Raw genomic sequence first — 22,350 nt, forward strand, 5'->3', positions numbered from 1 at the left:
ATGTATTTTAAATTATAAATCAATTATTAAATTATCAATTAATATATCACGGAGTTTATTATATACTAGCAATATTGTTACCTCTTTTTCGCGATGCTGATTGGTTATCTCGACGATGCACTGAACATTACTTTATATTAATAAAAGCTTGTCATAACTGACAATGTGCGACACATTTGATAGTCTAAATATTAAGTGGGTGTGTAATTTTTATTTAATTTATTTTGAAAAAGTAGAAAACTAGAATTAATATGTAAATAATTATATACACATACACATAAAATAAATGGCGCGCGCGTAGCGCGCGTTTATAATATTCTAGTTTTATCAAATTTGTAAAAGTTACAATACGCGATTTTCCATAAGAATCAATACAAACTTACTCAAATAATTTCCAAACCATAAAGAGAATTGTGCTCAAGTTTTGCAAGATATTCAGAAGAAATAGAAGAACAATTTATGAATTTTCCATGTTTTTGTCAATATATTTTGACATAATACATATAGATCCTTAAGTGGCATATGGCAATTTTTTTTTTTTTTTTTTTTCACAACACATGTTTCCTCACGTTTTCATATTTACGTTTATCCCTCTCTCCCTTTTCACCAATTTTTTAATGATACACCCGGGTACCCGCATTTTTCGAAATACCGCAAACACAGCTTCAAACGGTAATATCCGGTACAGTGAAACGCGCATCCGTAATAACAACGTATCTCTGTTAAATTAATTTCCATTTACCTTCATCCCGACGCTTTATTTTTTGACGGCGCTTCCGCGCCGGAATTGCACGCACGGCGGCCGTTACACGCGCGGCTTTATCGATTCCCATCGGCAGTGCGCGATATCGCGCCGCGCCACGTAATTCGATTAAAAAGATCGAGGTTTCGTGAAATTTCGCCAGATCTGTCCGCAGATACGGAGGAATTTTTAAAATTCCATATACAAGCCCGACCATAACTTTTTAACGCGCGCTTTTTCTTTATCCGCGATCATTATTTCGCGGTGTAATATCGATGGTAGTATCGGCCTGTAGCCGCAGCTACATATCAGAGTCGACGTGTAAAAAGAGATTATTTTGATTTAAAGTACAAAATTTTATCATTAAAATTAAGTAACAAGTCATTCTTATACAGTTGTTATAGATATCATTTTATCTTCGAACTCTTGCCTGTATATCAAAATTTAAAAATACTCTACAGTTTTATTTTAGTTTATAAAGAAGAATTATTTTATTTTTATAAAAAAAGATTTTTATTTTTTATTTTTATAATTTTTTCCAAGAAATTTATTGTCTTTTTTTAATTTCATTTTTTTTATCTTTTGCTCTTTCCTTCATCCTGATTGGTTTAAACAATGCAAAAAGTATAATTTTTTTAGTGGAATAACAAGCAAGATAAACATTAAAAATTAGCTAAATCTATAGAGTATTTAAAAAAAAAATACTTTTTGTAATTTGAAATTGATTATCTCAAAACTTATGGGACGTACTACAATCATTTTAATCTTATTTGAAAGATAATTTAATTCTCTACAATTTTTGTTTGAGTACTTTTTATTAATAAACATATGTTTTCCCTGATATTTATAAAATAATCCTAATTTCAAAGATTTTTGTGCGCTAACTTTTTAAGGAAACATTTTTCCAGCCGTGTTTACGAGAAACTTTTGATTCAAAATTAAACTTTTTATAAAATCTCAAGGTCTGGCCGGCACGTTTAAACTCTTGTATATTATTTTTTGCGCAATTTTATCTCAACACTCTTCGGATCAATTTCATTGACGAGCGTACAACATTTTGACGCAAAAGGGGCACTGCATCGCAATTGCATTCCCCCTAGAATGACGTCGTGGCGCGGCAAGACGTCGCGTCGGGCAACTTTAATTATGCAGATTTTCGGCAAAGCTCAAGCTACGCGCGCGTTCGAGAAAGCGCGCGGGAAAATTATTGCCGACGACGAGGGTGGTTGCGGCAGGTGCACACGTCGTACGGCTTCGAACGTCTGTTTCCTCCGAGACGGGGAATATCGCGAGGCTTTGCCTCGCTCCTCGTTGCTAGACCTCTCGGCCGCTCGAAATATCCCTTCGTTGCCTTAAATCCCGAGACCCGAGTGTGTTGTACCGATGCGAGATTATTTATCGGTCTTATATACCGCGCTTTTATCCGCCCGAGATCCGCGCGTCCTTTAAACCGCATCTGGCCAGTTGCTACATTCTTCCGTAGACTAACGCTCGGAGTTTGCAAAAAAAAAAAAAAAAAGTGTACGAAGATGCAGTTTAAAAAAGAAAGATTTTTATCAGTTAAAATATGAAGAATAGTATAAGTTACAAAAAAGGCTATCTACTTTATTGTATTATTTACTACATAAATAAAATCAATAATTATACACTAAGAAAAAAAGAAATTTTAATATCACTAAATTCATCTGATTACCATTTTTTATAAATTAAAATTAAATTAATTAATCTAAGTACTTATGTATGTTAGATTTAATATATCGTATTCAATTTAAATACTTAAATATTTCAATTAAAGAAATAATAATCAATTCAACATATTTAGTCAATAACTTTTAATAACTTTTTTTTCAGTATACATATATATGTATATAAAATTAATTAATAATTAAATATATCATTATATACACACACATAGTTTTATATCCGTAAAACCCGATCTGTCCCTTGTCTTCTTTAGCTTTTTTTTTTCTCACATACACACACACACACACACATATATAAATATGTCTATTATATTATCGCATTCACGCCTCCCGTTTGCGCCACGACGACCACTTTGCGCCCTTTATTTCGCGGCAGGGCCGTATATTGCATCGGAAGGTTTCCCGCTTTGCCGGTCGCATTGAATTCCGCGGGATGTGTGCACCGCACCACGACCAGTAAATTTCACGTTAATCCATGACGCACCAGCGACCGTCACTCCTGCCCGACCGATACGTGCCTTGGGTCGTGAAACGGTGCCTCTTTTTTACACAACAACGTACGCCACAAAACACTCTAACATGGTTTAGGATGACTGACGTCTCGCGCCAGCGCAACGCGATATTTTTGACCTAACGATGAGGAAATTAAATGTCGTACACGCGAGATATTATTACAGATACTTGTGTAAAGTACTTCATTAGCTTATTTATTATCATTAATTTTTTAATTATTTTCTATTTGAATTTTGTAGGATTAAAAGTTGGCTTTAAACATCTCGCATGATTTAAGTATTAAAATAAAATTATTTGAAAAAGATTGTGTTAATTTTATATTTAAAATTTGACTCATTAAAACATTACATATTGTCATATTAAAGAAAAAAATTTAATTAAATCCTAAATATTATACGCAATATTTTAATCGATGGAATTTGATAAATAATGTCATATCTTCTACTTTTATAATTAGGAAATTTTTTTTACATTTTCTGGAAGAAAAAATTTTTTATTTTTAAGGATTATAAGGATTATTGGAGCAAGTGCAACAGATATATCGTACATTTATTATTTTACAATGGAGAATAAAATAAAATATGTTTTAAAAAATTTTAGCTACACATATACGCGGTTGAAGCTCAAATTTCATTAAGGGAATTTTATTTCAATTAGGGAATTTTATTCCTCATCCGTACGTTTACTGTATAAAATATCAAAATTTTTTTTACTATATTATTGTTATCGCTAACGATGCTATCTGTAGAATTTAAACAATATTTCACGTCAATATTAAAATATCCCTGTGGCGGAAAATTCAAAGTCAATTTTTATCTTATTTTATCGTAAACCGTATATTTCCCTGCGTGTTGCTTTCATTGAATTGAATAGAATACGTGCACAATTCCATGTCTAGTAAATTCTATACTCCCATATTATTATACCCGTGCGTAGGATACCCTCATCGTGTACGTGCACAGGACCGTAAAACAATGTGCTTTTTCCACGGCAAGTAGTTTGAGCCTTGTCTCTGCCAGACCGCCTTAGTATGATCTCCCTGCGGACTGTTTATTCTGCATAAAGGAATTTCGATCTTTTTAACTCTTTGATCTTCTTCGCGCTCATAGTACGTTAAAATATAATCTGTTCTTATCCTCTTGGTAGAAATGATTTTAATAATGAGATAACTCAACTATTGTTGTAGAAAAAACGCGCGCTAATAGAATTCTTTATATTAAAATAATTAAAATAATTGGTATAAGTTGAAAAATTGAAGAGTTATAATTAACTTAAATTATGCACAGTATATATAATTATAAGACTCTATTAGAAATTGAATATTTGTTCTTGCTTTTTTTAAATAACCTTTCACAGCCTATTTTTCTTTCCGAAAAAGTTAGGTTTCCAGTGACAATCTAAATGTCAAAGTACAATATCTTCTTTATTTCTTTAGATGGGATACATGGAAGTAGTGGTACCGCCCGACATAATAGACGACGAGACTGCAAATGGTATGGTCACTCACGAAGGGGGCAATATAAGATTGCGATGCGTCGCCACCGGTGTGCCAGAGCCTACTGTCAGTTGGAAACGAGAGGACGGTCGCAACATCATTCTCAGAGAGGATGGCCAGAAACAATGTAAGCACATCTCGTTGAATTGCATTTTTATAATTTAATGCAAAATTTATTCTTTCTAATCGAGCATATTGAACATGAGGGATTTAATTCTAATGAAAAGAAGAATAGTATTATATATATAACTTTTCTCTTATAATCCGATATTATTCCTGACAAAGAAATTTTATTTTATATAATACTATATGAATTAAAGGAAAAAGATAATATTTACGAAGCGAGCGCGCGTATATGTGATTTTTAATTATAATACTATTATTATAGAAGAAAGGTTTAATTATATATATATAATATTTTTTTATGATAATAATATTAAATTAATTAATTAAAAATTATATGCGCGCTCGCCCCGTGAATATTATTATTATTATCTTTTTTTTTTTTAATTATAGTATTATATAAAATAAAATTTCCTTTTCAATAATAATATCGGATTTTAATAATAATAATAATCATAATGTAGGATCGATGTACTTAAAATCGAATTGCGTTTAAAGCCTTCGCTGCTTGATATCATTATCGTAAATGATAATTAACGTTCGTCACAATGTGAGAGGCGCATTCAATAGACCTGCATTAGCAGACATACGTACATTAGTGGTTTGAAATATAGACGAACTGAAAATGTAACACACAAACTGCGTGCAGTCCATGCCCTGATGAACTTACTCAATGTAAGTTCGCTAATTGTTGATATTTTAGAAATACGCTTTGAATCGCAATTCTCAACTGAATCCGGTATTCTCGTAAAATCGAGTTATCCGGGATTCCTTTGAAACCGCATCGCTCCGCGAATGCATTCAGCAAGATGACTATATATATATATATATATATATATATATATATATATATATATCTTGCTGGAATAATAATAGCTTCAACATAGTTAAATAGTGCAAATTACGCCCGTGGGATACACAATGTGGGCACAATATGTAAAGCAAATTTATTTATGTAGAGGGTATTTCGTAAACAGCACCCTCCCTCATAAGCTTTATAACATTTGTAGAATTTCTATTTTGTTATAATATTTGCAAAAAAATTTCGCAAACTCGAAAATTTTTTTACGCAGTAATATTTGTATAGTACAGGAGGATAATGAAATTTCTAGTTCAGTTTATCTTGTATTACGTTATTATCGCACACAGTAGTAAGCTATGTATATTTCGGTGAATTCCTTTGTGCTCATTTTCCATTGTAACCTTAGTATCGTGTAACCAGTTATGTTTATCTTTTTTTAATTATTATTTGTTAGTAATTTTATATTCTCGGTTTCAATGATACCCATTGATTTTAGCATCATAATAACAACGTGCGTGTAACGTTATATCGGGATGTAAAATAGACCCGCGCTGATATTTTCAACGCGTTCAATTTAATGAAACAAAAACTTTGATATAACATTTCACTCAGAAATAATCGGAATAATTATGCTAATTAATTATGTGCTTGATGTTACGGCATACAAAGCAAAAACCAACTCCGATTACGCAAATAATTAGTTCTTCTTCGCATTAATTACCGTACACGATTATCATTACACTATCAGTACTTAATTTGTTACATTTAAATCAGAATTGTCTTGGAATATTTATTTTTCAAAATTTTCACCAATTAATCAAACAATTTCTCGTTTTAAGAAAGTAAAAATGTGTACTCTTTTAAAGCCTTGGAAATATTTCCGTTTTTTCGTTTATTTTAATGTCAAGTTTTAATTGAAATTTTGACTGTTATGTTTAGTTTAGAGTTTTGAATTTAGGATTTACATTCAAAGTATTGATTGATATCTCACCTGATATATAGGGTGCACGTTGATCGATAAATTCTAACTGCGAAGCGGACGTAGATGTTGCAGAAACACAGGTCATAGGTGACATACGTGTATGCCGACATGGTTTCTAGTTTCTCGATGTCGGTCATCTTAGCTTTATTATTGAATTGCATCCTCAATTGCAGTGATTCATCGCTATATATCAAATATAGGGAAACTTATTTAACGCGTCAAATATTAGAAGATAATTATAACGGTAACATAAATAAATCATTTCTGCAATTTTCTTTCCATATTTAATGTCCCTTTGCTTCCTCATAGAGGAAGCAAAAGATAATCTAATAAAATAATTTTTGTAAGTTTTTTTTTTTTAATTTTAATAGCGATATGTTCAAAATGTTTTAAAATGTCAAAAACATATTTTTGGTTGCTCTAATTTCTATAAATTTTGAGATAACAGCTATAATTTTTTTTTTATAAATAGAGTATTATTGAAAGTTGATTGATATTGAATTTGGTTTGGATCGGTGAAAGAATTTATTTTTTACAAAATTTTGAATTTTCCAAAAAGGGTGTTGTTGCTCTAACTTCCACAAATTTTGAGATATTGATCTAAATATTTTTACATGAATAGAATATCATTAAAGAGTGGTTGGTATTGAATTTGATGAGAATTGATGAAAAAATACATTTTTTTTATAAAATTTTGAATTTTTCTAAAAAAAGATTACTGATATTATAATTAGAAGGAAATAAAATTATGAGGAAGCAATGTGCAAGTTTCTAATTTGCACAATTTTTTACTTGTATGTATATTTTTCCTTCTTGTTCTAAAGTAATATTTCTTATGTGTTCAATAGCTGTTTATCAATTTGATAAAATATTTATACAATTACTGCCATTTTTCAATATTACATAAGCACTTAATTATCATGTTCGTATCGTTGACATTTCAATCAGATTTCAATATTTTTTTTTTTATAGTTATCAGGTATGTCGATTATTACTTACCTTCTTGAAAGGAAATTTTCTACAATCAATATCAGTCGTGACTTATTATTTTTCGCTTGGCATTACATGAAATGTGCATTATAATTTATAGGAATATACACAATATAAGCTACGAGATTAAAGTTCGACTTTATCGCTAATAAAAATGAGAACGTGGGAGGTACTTGACATAAAGATAAAAAAATCCTTCCTACGGAATTCTATCTGCGGTGCACTCGGTCGAGAGGACGAACATCATCGATAATATCTAATTTTTTTTTTTTTTCTCACTCCGTTAGGCCGGATTTCGTTGGAGGCGAGTATCAACGATATACGCATAAAGCTTTCGGGAGGGAGTAACTCAATTCGCGCCAACGACGATCCCGTCGATTCTTTAATTAAGATAGTCGCGCCGACGCGGCTGGAAAAGTGTCGGGGGCGCATCAGCGCGGAATAATCGATCGTCTCTCACGCTTACCAGCCCGCCGGTAATTAATTACAGCGCGAATGGTAATTTACGCGCCCCGCGGCAAATATATAAGCACCCTCCCCTCTCCTCCCCCACCCCGCCCACTCCCCCACAATGCACACGGGGGTGGTGTGTGTCTAAAACCATAAATTACGGCGCCAAGTTAAATCGCAGAATAAATAAATCGATAAATATATATATATATATATATATATATATATATATATATATATATATATTGTACACCCCTTTCGTCTCCTAACAACTGCTCTGTCGCCCGATTGTTATCGAAATGTCACACGGGTGCGTGTAATTTGCGTGGCGAGGCGAAACGTCACGCGGAACTTTACGTCGACCGAAATATTTCGCAAAGATTTACTTGGGACACGTGCCGCGGATCGCGAAGAATTGTTTCACTTTAATAAACTTCGAAGTAAACTCGCGATTAATCCTCCCTCCCCGTGGATTAAAGTTTACAAGGGTTAACGACCATCTCGCGCGCGCGAGATGTCGGGAACGGGACCCGCTTGTCGCTTCTTAAAGCGAGTTAAAGTGCACTTATTGACCGCTCTTACAAGCAATCCCGTCCATCCGTTCCAACCCCCCACCCCCACGTCACCCACCCCGGTAATCCCCGGATCCGCTACGCGGACTACATTCCGTGTACAAGCAGCGATTCTGCCGGAAGGGCCGCCGAATCCCCGACGACCTGTCCTCTTAGTGTCATTCTCGCTCGAGAGATCAGCTCGAGGAGTTTTCGCGCGCGGAGGAGGGGGGGAGGGGAGGGGAGGAAAAAGGAAAGGAAGAAAAAAGTGCAAAGAGATGGATAGAGTCGGAAAAGACGTAAAAAGAGAAATTCTCCGATCGTAATCGTCGCCCTACGATTGTTCCCCCCTTCCACTTCGTTCGCTCGGCTCGCTCGTGTCAGTCTGATCCTCGAAGCGTCGTAAAAATAGACCACCCAGAGGACACAGCCGGGATGAGTCTCGTTAAACGTGGGGGAGGACGGATCGAGATTGGCAGGACGGATCCGCGGATACGAGATCGACGAAGGACGAAGTGTAACAAAGGATAGCGCGCGAGCGAGGGGTCGTAAAGTCCCCTCTTCCCTACCTCCCCTCCCCTCCCCTCTCCCCGCATATCTTAGTGAGACAAAATGCATAGGAGGAACGGAGGCACTCATCGGGAATCGCGATCTCCTCACCTCGCGAATCTGTCATTCGTTGGGACGTGACTCCTCCGCGGCGCCTAAATGACGAGTCGGGAGAGCGTTTCGGAGAGTAGCAGGATTGGATGCGTTGTAAACTTTTATAACACGCCTTCGGTAACGATCCTCGAAATTCAATGCCCCTGGGAACAAGGAAATCCTGAGTCTACTTTCATGAAAATTTAAATGACACTTCTCGGATATAACTTTGTTTTTATTGATTGGATAATAAGAGATGGTGCAAGTTTCTCAAATGCGTGCTACAAATACGCGAAAATTATGTTCTCGTGTCAATTAAAGTGCTTGACAGAAAAGTATAACTTTTTTTAAGATTCTTATAGAGAGTGCGAAATATTAAAAGAATTTAAAGACTGATGCGGAAAAAATTGTTGGGTTTTGTTAGTTTATTGGAATTATTATTGGTCGAATTATTTTATATAATTGTTGTCGGCAAAAAAACAATGTATTGCGATAACGAGATACATATATCATTTAAAAATTTTAAGAAACCTGCAATTTTTTTTTTCATTTTTACTTTCTCATAGAGGAATCTTTGTTTATGTGAAAAAAATTTTTTTTTCAAATTTTGATGTCAATGTGTTCAGAAACGTCGAAAAAATATATTTTTGCAAAATATTTTGATTCTTCAAAATCGCGCTATTATTGGATATTAATAAAATTGATATTTTGTGGACTGACTGTTTTATAAATAATCGGTATAAAATAATATGAGTAGAAATGAAAGGATAAAAATATATATATAATAATTTTCTCTTATGCATTTTTATTTCTTCGAGAAGAAGCTTTGTTTTCATGGAAAATTTTTTTCTTTTAATTTTGATGCCAATGTATTCAGGATTTTCTAAAACGTCAAAAAAGCACATTTTTACAAAATGTCCGTACGTGTGTATGTGCACAAAAAAAAACGTGCCCTAATTTCCGTAAATTTTGAGATAACGGGCTATAATTTTTTTTTATATAAATAGAGTATTATTAAAAGTTAGTTGGTATTGTATTTGGATCGGTGAGAGTTCATTTTTTTATAAAATTTTGAATTTTCCATAAAAGGGTGTTGTTGCTCTAACTTCCACAAATTTTGAGATATTGATCTTTTACATGAATAGAATATCATTAAAGAATGGTTGTATTGAATTTGATGAAAAAGTTCATTTTTTTATAAAATTTTGAATTTTTTTAAAAAACAATTACTTACGATATTATAAAAAGGAGGAAATAAAATTATGAGGAAACAATGTGCAAGTTTTTAATTTGCACATTTTTTTACTTGCTTTTATATATTTTTATTTAATCACAAATGTCAAAAGAAAGAATTTTCATTTTTCATTAAATAATTTCATATAAATATAGCTTGAAATACAAAATAAATAATTTCTGTAACGATTCAATATTAATTCTCATTTTTTTCTCTATGACAGTCTCTTAACAGAAATGGCGATCCCAGCGGTATGCCATAAAAATTTCAATGTAATATCTCAAACATGATTCTGTCATGTTATCTCACTAGTGCCTTCATGTTACAAACTATATCTTGATACATGAAAATATATTACATATATTAAAATGACTCTACATATAATATGTAAGTGACTATGCTCGTATAAAGATTTTAGTAAATTTAAATTTTGCTAAATTTTCAGAGAACTTGTTCATCTTATTGCATTTATTAAAATAGCAATTTATTATTAAAAAGAGTACAATCAAAAATATCAATCAATAAAAGATAAAATCAATTTAGTGTCTATTATTAAAGCGTATAAAACAGAAAAGTCGAGTTGAAAAGCGTAAATATTGCCAAATTATATTTTGTTTTTTAAAACGTATTTTGTATGGAAAACATATGTATGTACATACTGGGAGCTTTATTACATGTTCTTTAACATTGATTTTTTCATTGCAGCTGTGAAATCCTTTTCCGGCGAGACACTGGAATTGACGGGGGTGCTTCGGCAAGAGATGGGCATGTATCTCTGTATAGCCAGCAACACCGTGCCGCCGACGGTCAGCAAGCGTTACTCCGTTGATGTTCACTGTAAGTATCATGTCGCGCTACGGCCGTTAATTAGCCGTCCTTCCGTCATCGTCGCGTTGCATGTATTAGCAGATCAGTGCGCTCGAACATCATCCTGTTGCCTTCTGCTTTCAAAATTGCCAAACAGTGTTTATTCATGTATTCTAAAAGCAGACCCGAAAGTTTTAATTTTGGAAAAAACAAAAAATATTCCTACAAAATAAATTATGAATATTATAATTATAATAAAACATTATTTTTAAATGGAAATTTAGGTTTTGATCGTTAAAGAGATTACCACGTTAAAGGATTCTCTAGATTCGTCCCTGTACGTTATTACATAATTATTCGCCCCTGTAACCATCCTTCACAAGTTTGCGTGTGACAGGATAGATGGATAAAGATGAGCGCGTTAATTAATTATTTAATGAAACAGGTATAATATATAACAATTACGATGCTATTGAGACAATTTATGATTCAATTTATTTTTCTAATTTCTAAGCAGAAATTTCAAAAAATTGTTTTTTTTTTAATTTTAATAGCGATATGTTCAAAATGTTTTAAAATGTCAAAAACATATTTTTGGTTGCTCTAATTTCCGTAAATTTTGAGATAACAGCTATAATTTTTTTTTATATAAATAGAGTATTATTGAAAGTTGATTGATATTGAATTTGGTTTGGATCGGTGAAAGAATAATATTTAAGACGGAGAAATAAAACATAATTCCGAATATAAACTTGTCAAATGTGTACAACAATTTTATTAGATTATCTTTTGCTTCCTCATAGATAAAATCGAACTTTCAAAAAATTGTAAATTACAGAGGCAAAATTGTCAAATTATTTTGTAATTTGGAATATTAATGTAAATATTTTTTTAAAATTTTTTAACTTTTAAGTTATATAGCTTGATTTTGATAAATTGATTTTATAATTTAAATATAATCTCTGCATAATTAATGTAATTATAAATTTAAGCGCAGTATATATATATATATGCAGTTTTATCTCGGTATAAACGCTCTTATCGATATGACGTACTTTAATTATTGGGGTGAGAATCATGTCGATTATTAATGCTTCTTCAATATTGGCGGTAAAACTATCATCCGGGCACTGTGGCTAAGGATGAGGCTTCAAATAGGAAATGAGGTTGAGTTAAACTTTGAAACATTTTTCAATATCTACGTTACATGGATGGGGAATTTTTATTCAGAAACTTTTCGCTGAAAACCAACATGCCCCGACTATGCCCCGACGCCAACAAAAATTATCACGTAATATACATTAGCATGTACGTTATTTGTCATAATTACGTACACATATTAATTATTTTTATTATCCTAATTGATCGATATTGTAATTCGAAAAAATTTTATTTTTCATTTCATAATTTTCTGCTACATCGTGTCACAAATTTCTTATACTTTTTCAAACATCAAATAATAACATAATTAGAAAAATATCTGTTTTTAAATTTTTTACAATTTTAAAGAGTCCAAATTTTTGTTACCAGAAAACCACGTTGTTGCAAAAAAAAAAATAACATTAAAGTGTCAATAACATTCTCGTGGGAAATACAATCAAATTACCGGGAATACGCTCATACATTCGCAATGTTACGCCGCGCGTATCGGAAGAATAAAAAATCACCGTGCAATTTGGCTAACGGCATTCGCAAATGAAAACTTTATCAAACCCCCCACACCCCTCCTCCTCCCACCCCCGAGGGGGTCCGCTCGCGTAGAGCGTTTTTTCTCGCGCGCAAAACTTCCGGCCGCGCGCTGCTGCAAAATTAACCAGCGGGCTTGACGATTTATCCACGTCGTCGCGGGGCGTGTAAATATTTGAGCGCAAAGGGTTTCGCATTAATTCGCTCTGCTTACGAAATGTAATATTAATCCACTGGTGGGGTGGTGGCGCAAAATGCGGCGAAACTGGTTAATTGTTAGATGAGAGGAGCACGCGGGATTCCCCTTCGGAATTCAAAATGCACTTTCCATTTCACTTTTCTTATTTCGCTTATTTCATTTTCTGTCCTATCATATCCTTGCTTATAAAGAATGTAAGCTTCCTTCGCAAGGTTATTATATATAATTTTTTTTTTTTTTTTAAAGTTTTTTGATAGAATAAGAAATGTGGCATTAAAAATGCGAGAAAAATAAGATATGAAAATGATATAAATGATATTAAAAAAAATATATATATTTTATCTGATATTTTAATTGACATTTTAGTGACGCACATTACATGCTTTTTCTCTAGCTCAATATTTTTCAAAATTTAAGAATGATGACGGAGTGCTATTTTCTATCGATTCATAATATATCTGATGTTATACTTTTGTCGTTACTTGCGGCAATTTAAGGATGTTCTGGATGACAATAGTAGGAAAAAATTGTCAAAATTAAAAAGAAAACATGTTTCTTATGTTTATACTGTTTAAAAATTAAAAAAATAAATTTGGTTTATGAAAAAAATTTAAGTATCGCAAAATAATATGGATTTTGACGTCTTTGTAAAAGAAAATAGTTTTAATTAATTTTTCCTAATTTATGGCAAAAATTTTTGATCGTGAATATTCTCTGAAATCAACTGCGAAAAACAATGAAAAACGAGTAATTTGCAGAAAGAGAAAAAGAGACAGATAATATTTTTCTACAATTTTTAGTAAATAACTTTTAAACGAATTAGTGGATCTAAATCAAGTTTTGCACAAATATTTATTAGAATTTCCTTAATATATGTGAAAATTTTTATTTTATTGGTAATATTTTTTCTTTGTCAAATTTTTCAATAAGTGCTACAATAGGCGATTTTCCATAAGAATCAATAGTAACTTTAAATTTAAATAACTTGCAAACCATTAAGAGAATTCTGCTTAGTTTTTGCACAAATATTCAGAAGAAGTAGTAGAACAATCTATGAAATTTTAATACTTTTGTTAATATTTCGATATATGTCACATACATCCTTAACGTTGGATTGTTTCAGTTCAACCTTCTATTAAAGTGACAAGTCAATTAGTGGCTGCGCCAATTAATAGTGACGTCGTATTGCAATGTTACGTCGAAGCCTCGCCGCTCGCTATGAATACTTGGTACAGAGAAGGTGGTAAGAAACTAAAGACTTATATTTCTACATCTTATTCAAGGACAAAGTATCTTAAAAAATCTTAATCCAATTTTAGAAAGAGATTCCTTTTTATTACTCTGAGATAAATATTTTCTCACAAAAATTTCGAAACACAAATATTTTTGAATTTGTGAATTGCTGAACAAAAAATCGTTCTCTCTCAAGAATCAAATTAATGAAAAAATTATTAAAATTTAATAAAAAAATTATTAAAATTTGATTCAATACGAACATCGTGCAGTTTGTATTGTGTCATGTCACATCAACAAATTTGCATTTTTGATTAACCATAGAATCTCTGCAATCAATTTCCAAAGCGTTAACTTCGACATGCCGTAATAATATTGATTGCAAATCAGAATTGTGTGAGATTGAAAATCTGCATTTTTACTGATATTTACCACTATAGTTTTATCACAGAAAGATTTTTACTCGCCAGGTTGCCTGCGTTAATCAAATATGTAGATTTGTCGTATTGCTGGTAAACGCGCGCTCCCAAAAAGAGCTTCGTAAATTTCTCCGCAAAATTCAATGCATTCGAAAATGTTTGATTAACGATAACACTTTCTCGTGAATTACGATTTCCACGCGTTACTTTCTTTCGCTTAAAAAAACGATAGGCAAATATTAAGAAATACATACGAGAATAATTGTTCAACAAAAATTAAATTATACATATTGCTTTGATTGAGAGCTTATAAAAAGATTATTTTACCAAGTTATATATTTGGACCGCAATATTGAGACTCTAATGTGAGTGGAAATATTTTTTCTTCTTTATTTGTGATTCTATACTTTTCCATCAAAATATTTACTCATTTCTGTGAAATAATATTTTATATATTTTATATATTTATATATTTTATATTTATATATTTTATATTTATATATTTTATATTTTATATTTTATATATTTTATATTTATATATTTTATATTTTATATTTATATATTTTGTATTTTATATTTATATCTTTTATATTTATATATTTTATATTTTATATTTATATATTTTATATTTTATATTTATATTTATACATTTTATATATTTTATATATTTACATAAACATATTTTAAATAGACAATTTTTTATCAAACCGTTATCAATCAGCTTAAATTGCACAATCATATTTTCGATCGCCTTTATAGAAATCAAATGTCGTGGAAAATGTTTCTGCAAGTGGAAGAACCACGCACGCACAATAATTAAAAGTAGCGCAATATTTCCGTTCGCTTTCTATTTAGGCGAGAAACTGCTGCCTAGTGACAAATACACAATGTCGGAGTACGCGTTGAGCGAGTACTCCCGGCAAATGAATCTCACTGTCAAGTCGCTGGAAAAACAGGACTTCGGCGGCTACGTGTGCTCGTCCGTCAACGCGCTCGGCAAGGCCGAGGGTTCAGTACGATTGCAAGGTATGGATGATAATTTGCGATATGATGGCAAATAAATTTATGTTTGCTCAGCATCTCGTCTCCAATATCCTGATTTTAATACAAGATGAATGATGCGTCCGATAATAATATTTTATCTCATGCAACCTTATCATCTTGTGCACGTGTGCATATAAAATTTTATATTAAATTAATACCAGAAAAAAATGTTAATTATTTTTGATGAATAATTTTAAGATTTCTTATCGATACGTTTCTCTAAAAATTTTATTCAACTTTTGAATATTGAATGCACCACTTGAAATGAACAATTTTAAAATAAACAATTTTTCTCTACAATTACACTCTACTATTTCGTAAATATTTTGCTTTTTTTATCGCTTAGAGCTGCAGTTCGCGAAGACGACACCGACGACTGTGAAGAATATGGATAAGTCGCGTAAGAAGGCACCGGCGAAGGGCAGGAAGAAGAGCAACAGTAGCAACGACAGACGAGGACACGCGGTAAGCTTCGGCGAGGCCGATTCCGTCGGCAGCGACGACGATTTCGGCACCACGCAGATCATGGCCGGTAGCACCCTTCAGGAGGGCCAGAGGACGGATAGGCCCCTTGCCGTGCCTTCCTTGCCGCCGCCCTGGGTCAATTTTAACACGGCGAATTTCAGGCATTCCTCGGTGTCAGCGATTCTGCTTCTGCTTCTTTTGCCGACCACTCTATAAGATGGCATCAGGTGTGAGGCATATAAAGGATTACAATATAGAATCGACGATTATGAAGATCCACGAGCTGATCCGGAATCTCGAAAAATCGATAAATTTAGAAGACTTTGATTTTTCCCATCGACACAGGTAAAAAAATTCATGACATTTCACGAGTTAAAGACTTTGCGTTGAAGACTTGAAAACTATTATACGTATCAAGAACAATGCGGGCCTTTCTAATTTTATTGTAAATTTTTTAAATATTTTTTATTGGAATTTTGTTATTCAAAACTTTTTACTTAACGAGTGCTTGTTTAAGGTAAAATAAGTCAGATGTTATATGTCAAATAATAAATAGATCAGATATAATTATATGATCTTTTTACAATTTATATTAGGATATCCGTATATTGTCATCTAATCAAAAATCTAGATCAAAGACAATCTTGAGACATTTAATGCTGCAGATATGGCTGCATTGTAGAGGAAACGATTATCTCCAGGGTTAATGATGGACAAAATTTGCTCTTAAAGCTTGTCAGAATATATTTAAAGGAAGTAATCGTTATGGAGGGATCTCTGAATATTACAGACTCCTCTTCTTTAATCAATATTTGATGTACTTTACGTTTTTTGCTATGTCAAAATGCTTTCTCGGATTACGCGCTCCGCTCTAAGTATCGATCGCGAAATCCAATACCTTTGGAAAGTAGAAAACCAATCTTTTTAAGAGGAGAAAAGCCTGCTTCCGACGGAATCTGACATCCACTGGCTAGATGTTATCTTCATTACCTCTTCTATCGTCTATATAAATTCCCTGCTACCTTTTATCTTTTAATCACAATTTCAAGGTAAACATTATAAATTTGCCGTGCGCCTTTGTTCCAAGAATCTGATATCTTTATAAAAGATTGCAGCTTTGATCGAGGTTCGCTAAATATATCGAAACGCTAAATATATAGGAGAAATATTATTTTTTATAAAAAGAAGATAATTTCAATGAGGGATCAATGCGCGCGCGACATTTCACAATTTAATTACTTGTTCGTCGAGAGAATTTATATCTCGCGATGAGTATCTTTGGACACCATTTGCGTACGAAGCTATTATGAATGCAAAATGGAGATTAATGAATGAACTTAGAAAAGCAAACAAAGGGGTCAGTTAGGAACCCCTCGTGGATCTTCATTAGTCGTCTAAAAGTAACGCAAAGGGACGCGCCGTGCGTACACGACAATCCTATCTAGGCAGGTCAGTCCCTCCGGCGATGATTGTAAATATGAATGAAGAACGAGAGATAATTTGAATAGAGAGAATATACAGAAGAGAGAAAATGGCTCTTTTCCCGAATCATTTAAGTGGTCCTCGTTAAGGTGCTTGAAAAAAGAATATTATTTAACAAATAAATCAACCTGACTAAGGTATTAATTTTTTTTCAACTATCATCATATATTAGATGAGCTGACAATTATTCCGAAAAAATAATTAAATGCACAAAGAGATAAATATATTAAAATTTTACGAACTCAAAGATGAGAGAACATATTAAGTTTCTTTCTCTTTTATTTTATGCTTCTATAAACTGACGAAATCAAATTCCAGCTTTTTCCAAAAGCGTTTCCACAGCATTGTTCGAGGGTTTGAGGCTCGTGATGGAAATAGAGTCAAGAAGATAGAGCGGAGGATGCAAATCCACGCTGAAAAAAAGAAATAGGTCTTCCCATTATTATTCGATATAACAAGGACTTTTAGATACGATCAGATGTAGTCACTGCGGCGCGACACTACAGACATAATACGTATAGATCGAGCTGGTGCTCACAATGCTTTGTTAGTGAGAGGACCAGATGGAAAAGAAGGGTAAAATGAGATTTAAGAAGAGGGAAAGGGATTTTGCCCCTCTCATTCGTGCCCGTGGAATTTTTGTCAGAAAGAGATGGAATTCCTTTTTGAGATTCCCCCCCTCTTCCCCATCTCTCTCTTTATTCTTCAGGCTGTATCAATGCTCGATCTATATAACTATGTCTGGGTATGCGACCAAAAAGACAATGACAAAACTTTCGACAGAGTCTGTGTAAATATACGCGACGCGGTCAGTGCGATATTCGACTGACACGTGTGAGAGTTAGAGAGACACTCTCTATCTCTCTTCCTCTTTCTCTCTTGTTTAAACGTAACCGGCGATTAATCGGACTGTAGGTAAAATATAGGTCAAGCAAGTTCGTGCATCACGCTCTTTCCGGCGACGCAGCGAACATGGGGGGGAAAAAAAAATAACGTTGAGATGCAAATATGTGGAACTACGAGATGAGTTCTCTGTGCTATTCACATTCGCGGGAGTTCGTGACTAAATTGACTTATAAATTGGCGAAAGTTTCTATCTTTCTCCAAAAATGTTTCCATAACATTGTTTGAAGATTTGATGCTCGTGATGGAAATGAAGTTTCACCGTGTAACAAGCTTAATATAAACAAATCAATAGAAATCGCAGAATGTATCCTATTTTCTTTTTGTTGGAATGTTATTTTTGTAAGAGAAATTAATTTTATTTTTAATTGTAAATTATTTGAAGAAATTTTCGCATAGAAGATGTATGGGAACGCGAGGTCTACACGATGCACGAACTTTCTCATTCGACCTTAACAGTTCTTGCGAATCAATGTTCATATTCTTGTCGCTTAGAGTTAAAAATATACGGGTTGTAATTGACAAGTATTCCAGGATATAAGTTGTTCCTTTTACGCTATATCGGCAAAAGAAAAATATAACTGAGACGAGTGTTTACTATTGGATGAATATAAATTTTAATCTCCCGAAATTTTGCCTTATAAACATTAACAATGTCATTAGCATGAGAACTACAAAAACCTGAGCCTCATTTTCAACAAATGACAAATAAGCTTCACTTTGTTATTTTCTTCACATTTCATCGATTCTTCATATTTTATATCACATTTATAAAAACAAAGATTTTCTTGTTTTATGTAGATATTAGAACCGGAAGTTTGTTTTTCTAATCGAACGGTTCGAAATGCGATAATACAAGTTAATTAATTTTCTTGAAATAATCCACCGTAAAATTTCCTGTGAATTAGTCTATATATATATATATGTAATCTCGTAGCAATAATAATTATTTAAATAGATAATTATTATTATTTAGTTTTAATTATTATATTAAATAGTTTATATATTTAGTTATATATTTAATTATATATTTAATTATATGTTTAATTATATATTTAATTATACATTTAATTATATATTTAATTATAATTTAATTATATTTATATATATATATATATATATATATATATATTTAAATATAATTAAATATATGATTAAATATATAATTAAATATATAATTAAATATATAAATTATTTAAATATATAATTATTATTTTTTTAGCAATAATAATAATTATCTATTTAAATAGTTATTATTACGAGATATGTTGAATGCATCTCGATATAAAATATAGAGAATCGATAAGGCAAAAAAATTTTTCAAATAAAAAGATAATGAGACTCTCGTTCGAGATTCACTCAGGCTCCTGATTCCTATTTCGCTAGCGATCGTTTTGCGCAGCCCCGTTTCGCGTCTTCCACGATACTTTTTTATCTTTCATCTATCGCGATCACGACACTACCAGGTTAAATGTGCGCTTGACTATCGCAAATTGACGCGGCTTAATTCGGTCGGTGCACTTTTACGGTTAAATGAGTCGACGTATACTGTAATTCGTACGCAGAGCAACGGAGAGCACGACAATAAATACGGTATAGTAAAGTCTCGTCAGATCGAACGGCTTCATTCGGCTTAAAAGCTCGCTAGAAGAGGCTGATTTTTTCTCCCCTTCTTCCTTTCATTATTTCCTTCACGAAATATTCCGCCGCGAAATTATTCGCAAATTATTAACTTAATTACGTTTAATGAATTATAAGTGGCGTTTTATTATCACAGTGATTCAATTAATAACTGGAATTTATGAATTGATATAATAAGAGTATGCCAATACTGTATCATTAAATGTGTAAAATGTATAATTTTATAACATTTGCGTTAATGCCTTATTGCAACATATTTCACATAAATTTGCGTAGCGATTATGATGGTGATTTGCAAAAATCTGGCGAGTTTTTAAGTACATTACAGACTGCTTGGCGCACCCCACGTAATATATGCAGGGTATATAAAAAATTGCGCATCTCTTTTTTTCACGTTGTAATTACAAAGTGCTTGAGGGAAAAAAATTTGTCAAAGTAAACAATAGCTGAAATTAATTGAAGAAAATATAATATATTTTATATTATCTGTTTTGATCTTTAAAAATTTTAATTTACCAGAGCATTCTTAAATACGAGCAAACATTTTTTTTAATTCACTATTTATATTAATATGTATTGTCAAGGGAAGGCGCAGTTTTTTTTATACATTCTATATATGCAATATATATATATATATAATGTACATTTCGTATATATAATATACAAAATCTCATTATAGGCAAAATCCATTGGGTATCCTCTTATCGTAAGAAACGCTACTACAAAAACGCGGAGAATTTATCGGCGTTAAGTATGAAGAAAAAAATACATATACGCAGCAACGAGACATATGAATCATATAGGACCACGTTTAATGTATGTACATAAGCTCGTATATTATATATTAACGAATATATATGTAAGTGTAAATAACACAGAAGATGTGTGAGCGTTCAGATTTTTTCGAGATAAGCGTTTAGGACTCGTTCGATTCGGTGTATCCTCAAAGAGGGTAGATTTTGTAATAATGTGACATAGAAAGGTGGATTCGCGATTGTAACATAACGTGGAAGAGAAGTACTGTCTATACGCACGATACGTATCTACACACATATATACAGTTATATATACATATATATTACATAAGATATATTATATATTACACATAAATATATTATATATATATATATATATATATATATATATATATATATATTACATATAAATGTCAATCTGGCTCGTTCGTTAGAATTCAGACAACGATAATTCGAGCGGATGCTTTTGTCGAAACTGTCAAACTTTCGGAAGACACGGAAGCGATTGTTCTACCACAAAGGAAAGATCGGCAATTAAATCTTGTTACTTTTATACAAATTTATTTATGTAAATTAATTAATTAATTTATTCATATAAATTTTCTATTCAACTTTAGTTTTTATATAAAATAGATGAAAATCTGATAAAATAAAAATTTATTTAAGAATTTTTGTTACATAATTTCAGATTCTAGTTTTATTATAAAAAGCATCTGAAATTAAAGTTATTTTTTTATTTGTTATTTCGAAAAATATAAAATATGTGAAATAAAAAGATTTTTTTTGAATTTTTATAGTTGTACAATCAAATTTTAGTTTTATGAGCAACATTTTTTAATTTTATATTTATTAAACTTTCTCGTATTTACACTGGCATGATTTATATTCATAGCTCGTTATTATATATTGGCTCTTTTTATTCCATAGTTCTTTTTTAAATTAGATTTTCATGTATTTTTTACGAAAATTAAAAGTCGAATATATAACCAGTAAGTGATAAAAAGTTGCCGACCCTGTATACATCATTGCCTATTCCATATACATTACGGCAATCTAATTGCTAATTTTTAATGAATACAGAGACAGGGTAAAAGGGTTGCGAGAATCTAAAAGTGCAAATATGCAAAATCTAAAAACATACCAAGTATCTCTATATTGATTGATTAATCTTTTCCTAAGAAAGAAAATAATGATCGCAAGCTTTTCGTCTTAATTGTATTTAGCACTTTGAATTTGATTTTCTACTAGATCTGTTATCTTAATTTGCAATTTAAATGACAAAATTTCACTTCAGAAACAGTTTTATAAAAATATCAAAATTCAAAAAACAAAAACTTCTCTATTTTATTCAAAAAACTTGAATTTCTTTATTAAAATATCTACATTAATGAAAATTTAATCAGAATTATTATCTTTTGTTCTATTCTGTATTAAGATACAAATTTATATAAGCGATGCAAAATAACGAATAGCTCATGTAAATGATGAG

The 22,350-nt window shown here is 31.8% G+C and overlaps 1 protein-coding gene across 1 annotated transcript in view; it reads left to right on the plus strand.

Annotated features, from left to right (window-relative positions):
• Positions 1-16,477, plus strand: part of LOC126851991 (lachesin-like) — a 203,055-nt gene extending 186,578 nt beyond the window's left edge. Inside the window, exons 7-11 of the mRNA XM_050596420.1 lie at positions 4,394-4,580; positions 10,933-11,064; positions 14,043-14,162; positions 15,427-15,597; positions 15,962-16,477. Coding sequence (XP_050452377.1) covers positions 4,394-4,580; positions 10,933-11,064; positions 14,043-14,162; positions 15,427-15,597; positions 15,962-16,296 — 945 coding nt within the window. The 3' untranslated portion in view covers positions 16,297-16,477. The remainder of the gene's footprint in view (positions 1-4,393; positions 4,581-10,932; positions 11,065-14,042; positions 14,163-15,426; positions 15,598-15,961) is intronic.
• The last annotated feature ends 5,873 nt before the right edge of the window (positions 16,478-22,350 follow it).

This window comes from Cataglyphis hispanica, chromosome 9 (assembly GCF_021464435.1).
Source record: "Cataglyphis hispanica isolate Lineage 1 chromosome 9, ULB_Chis1_1.0, whole genome shotgun sequence".
NCBI classification, from domain to species: domain Eukaryota; kingdom Metazoa; phylum Arthropoda; class Insecta; order Hymenoptera; family Formicidae; genus Cataglyphis; species Cataglyphis hispanica.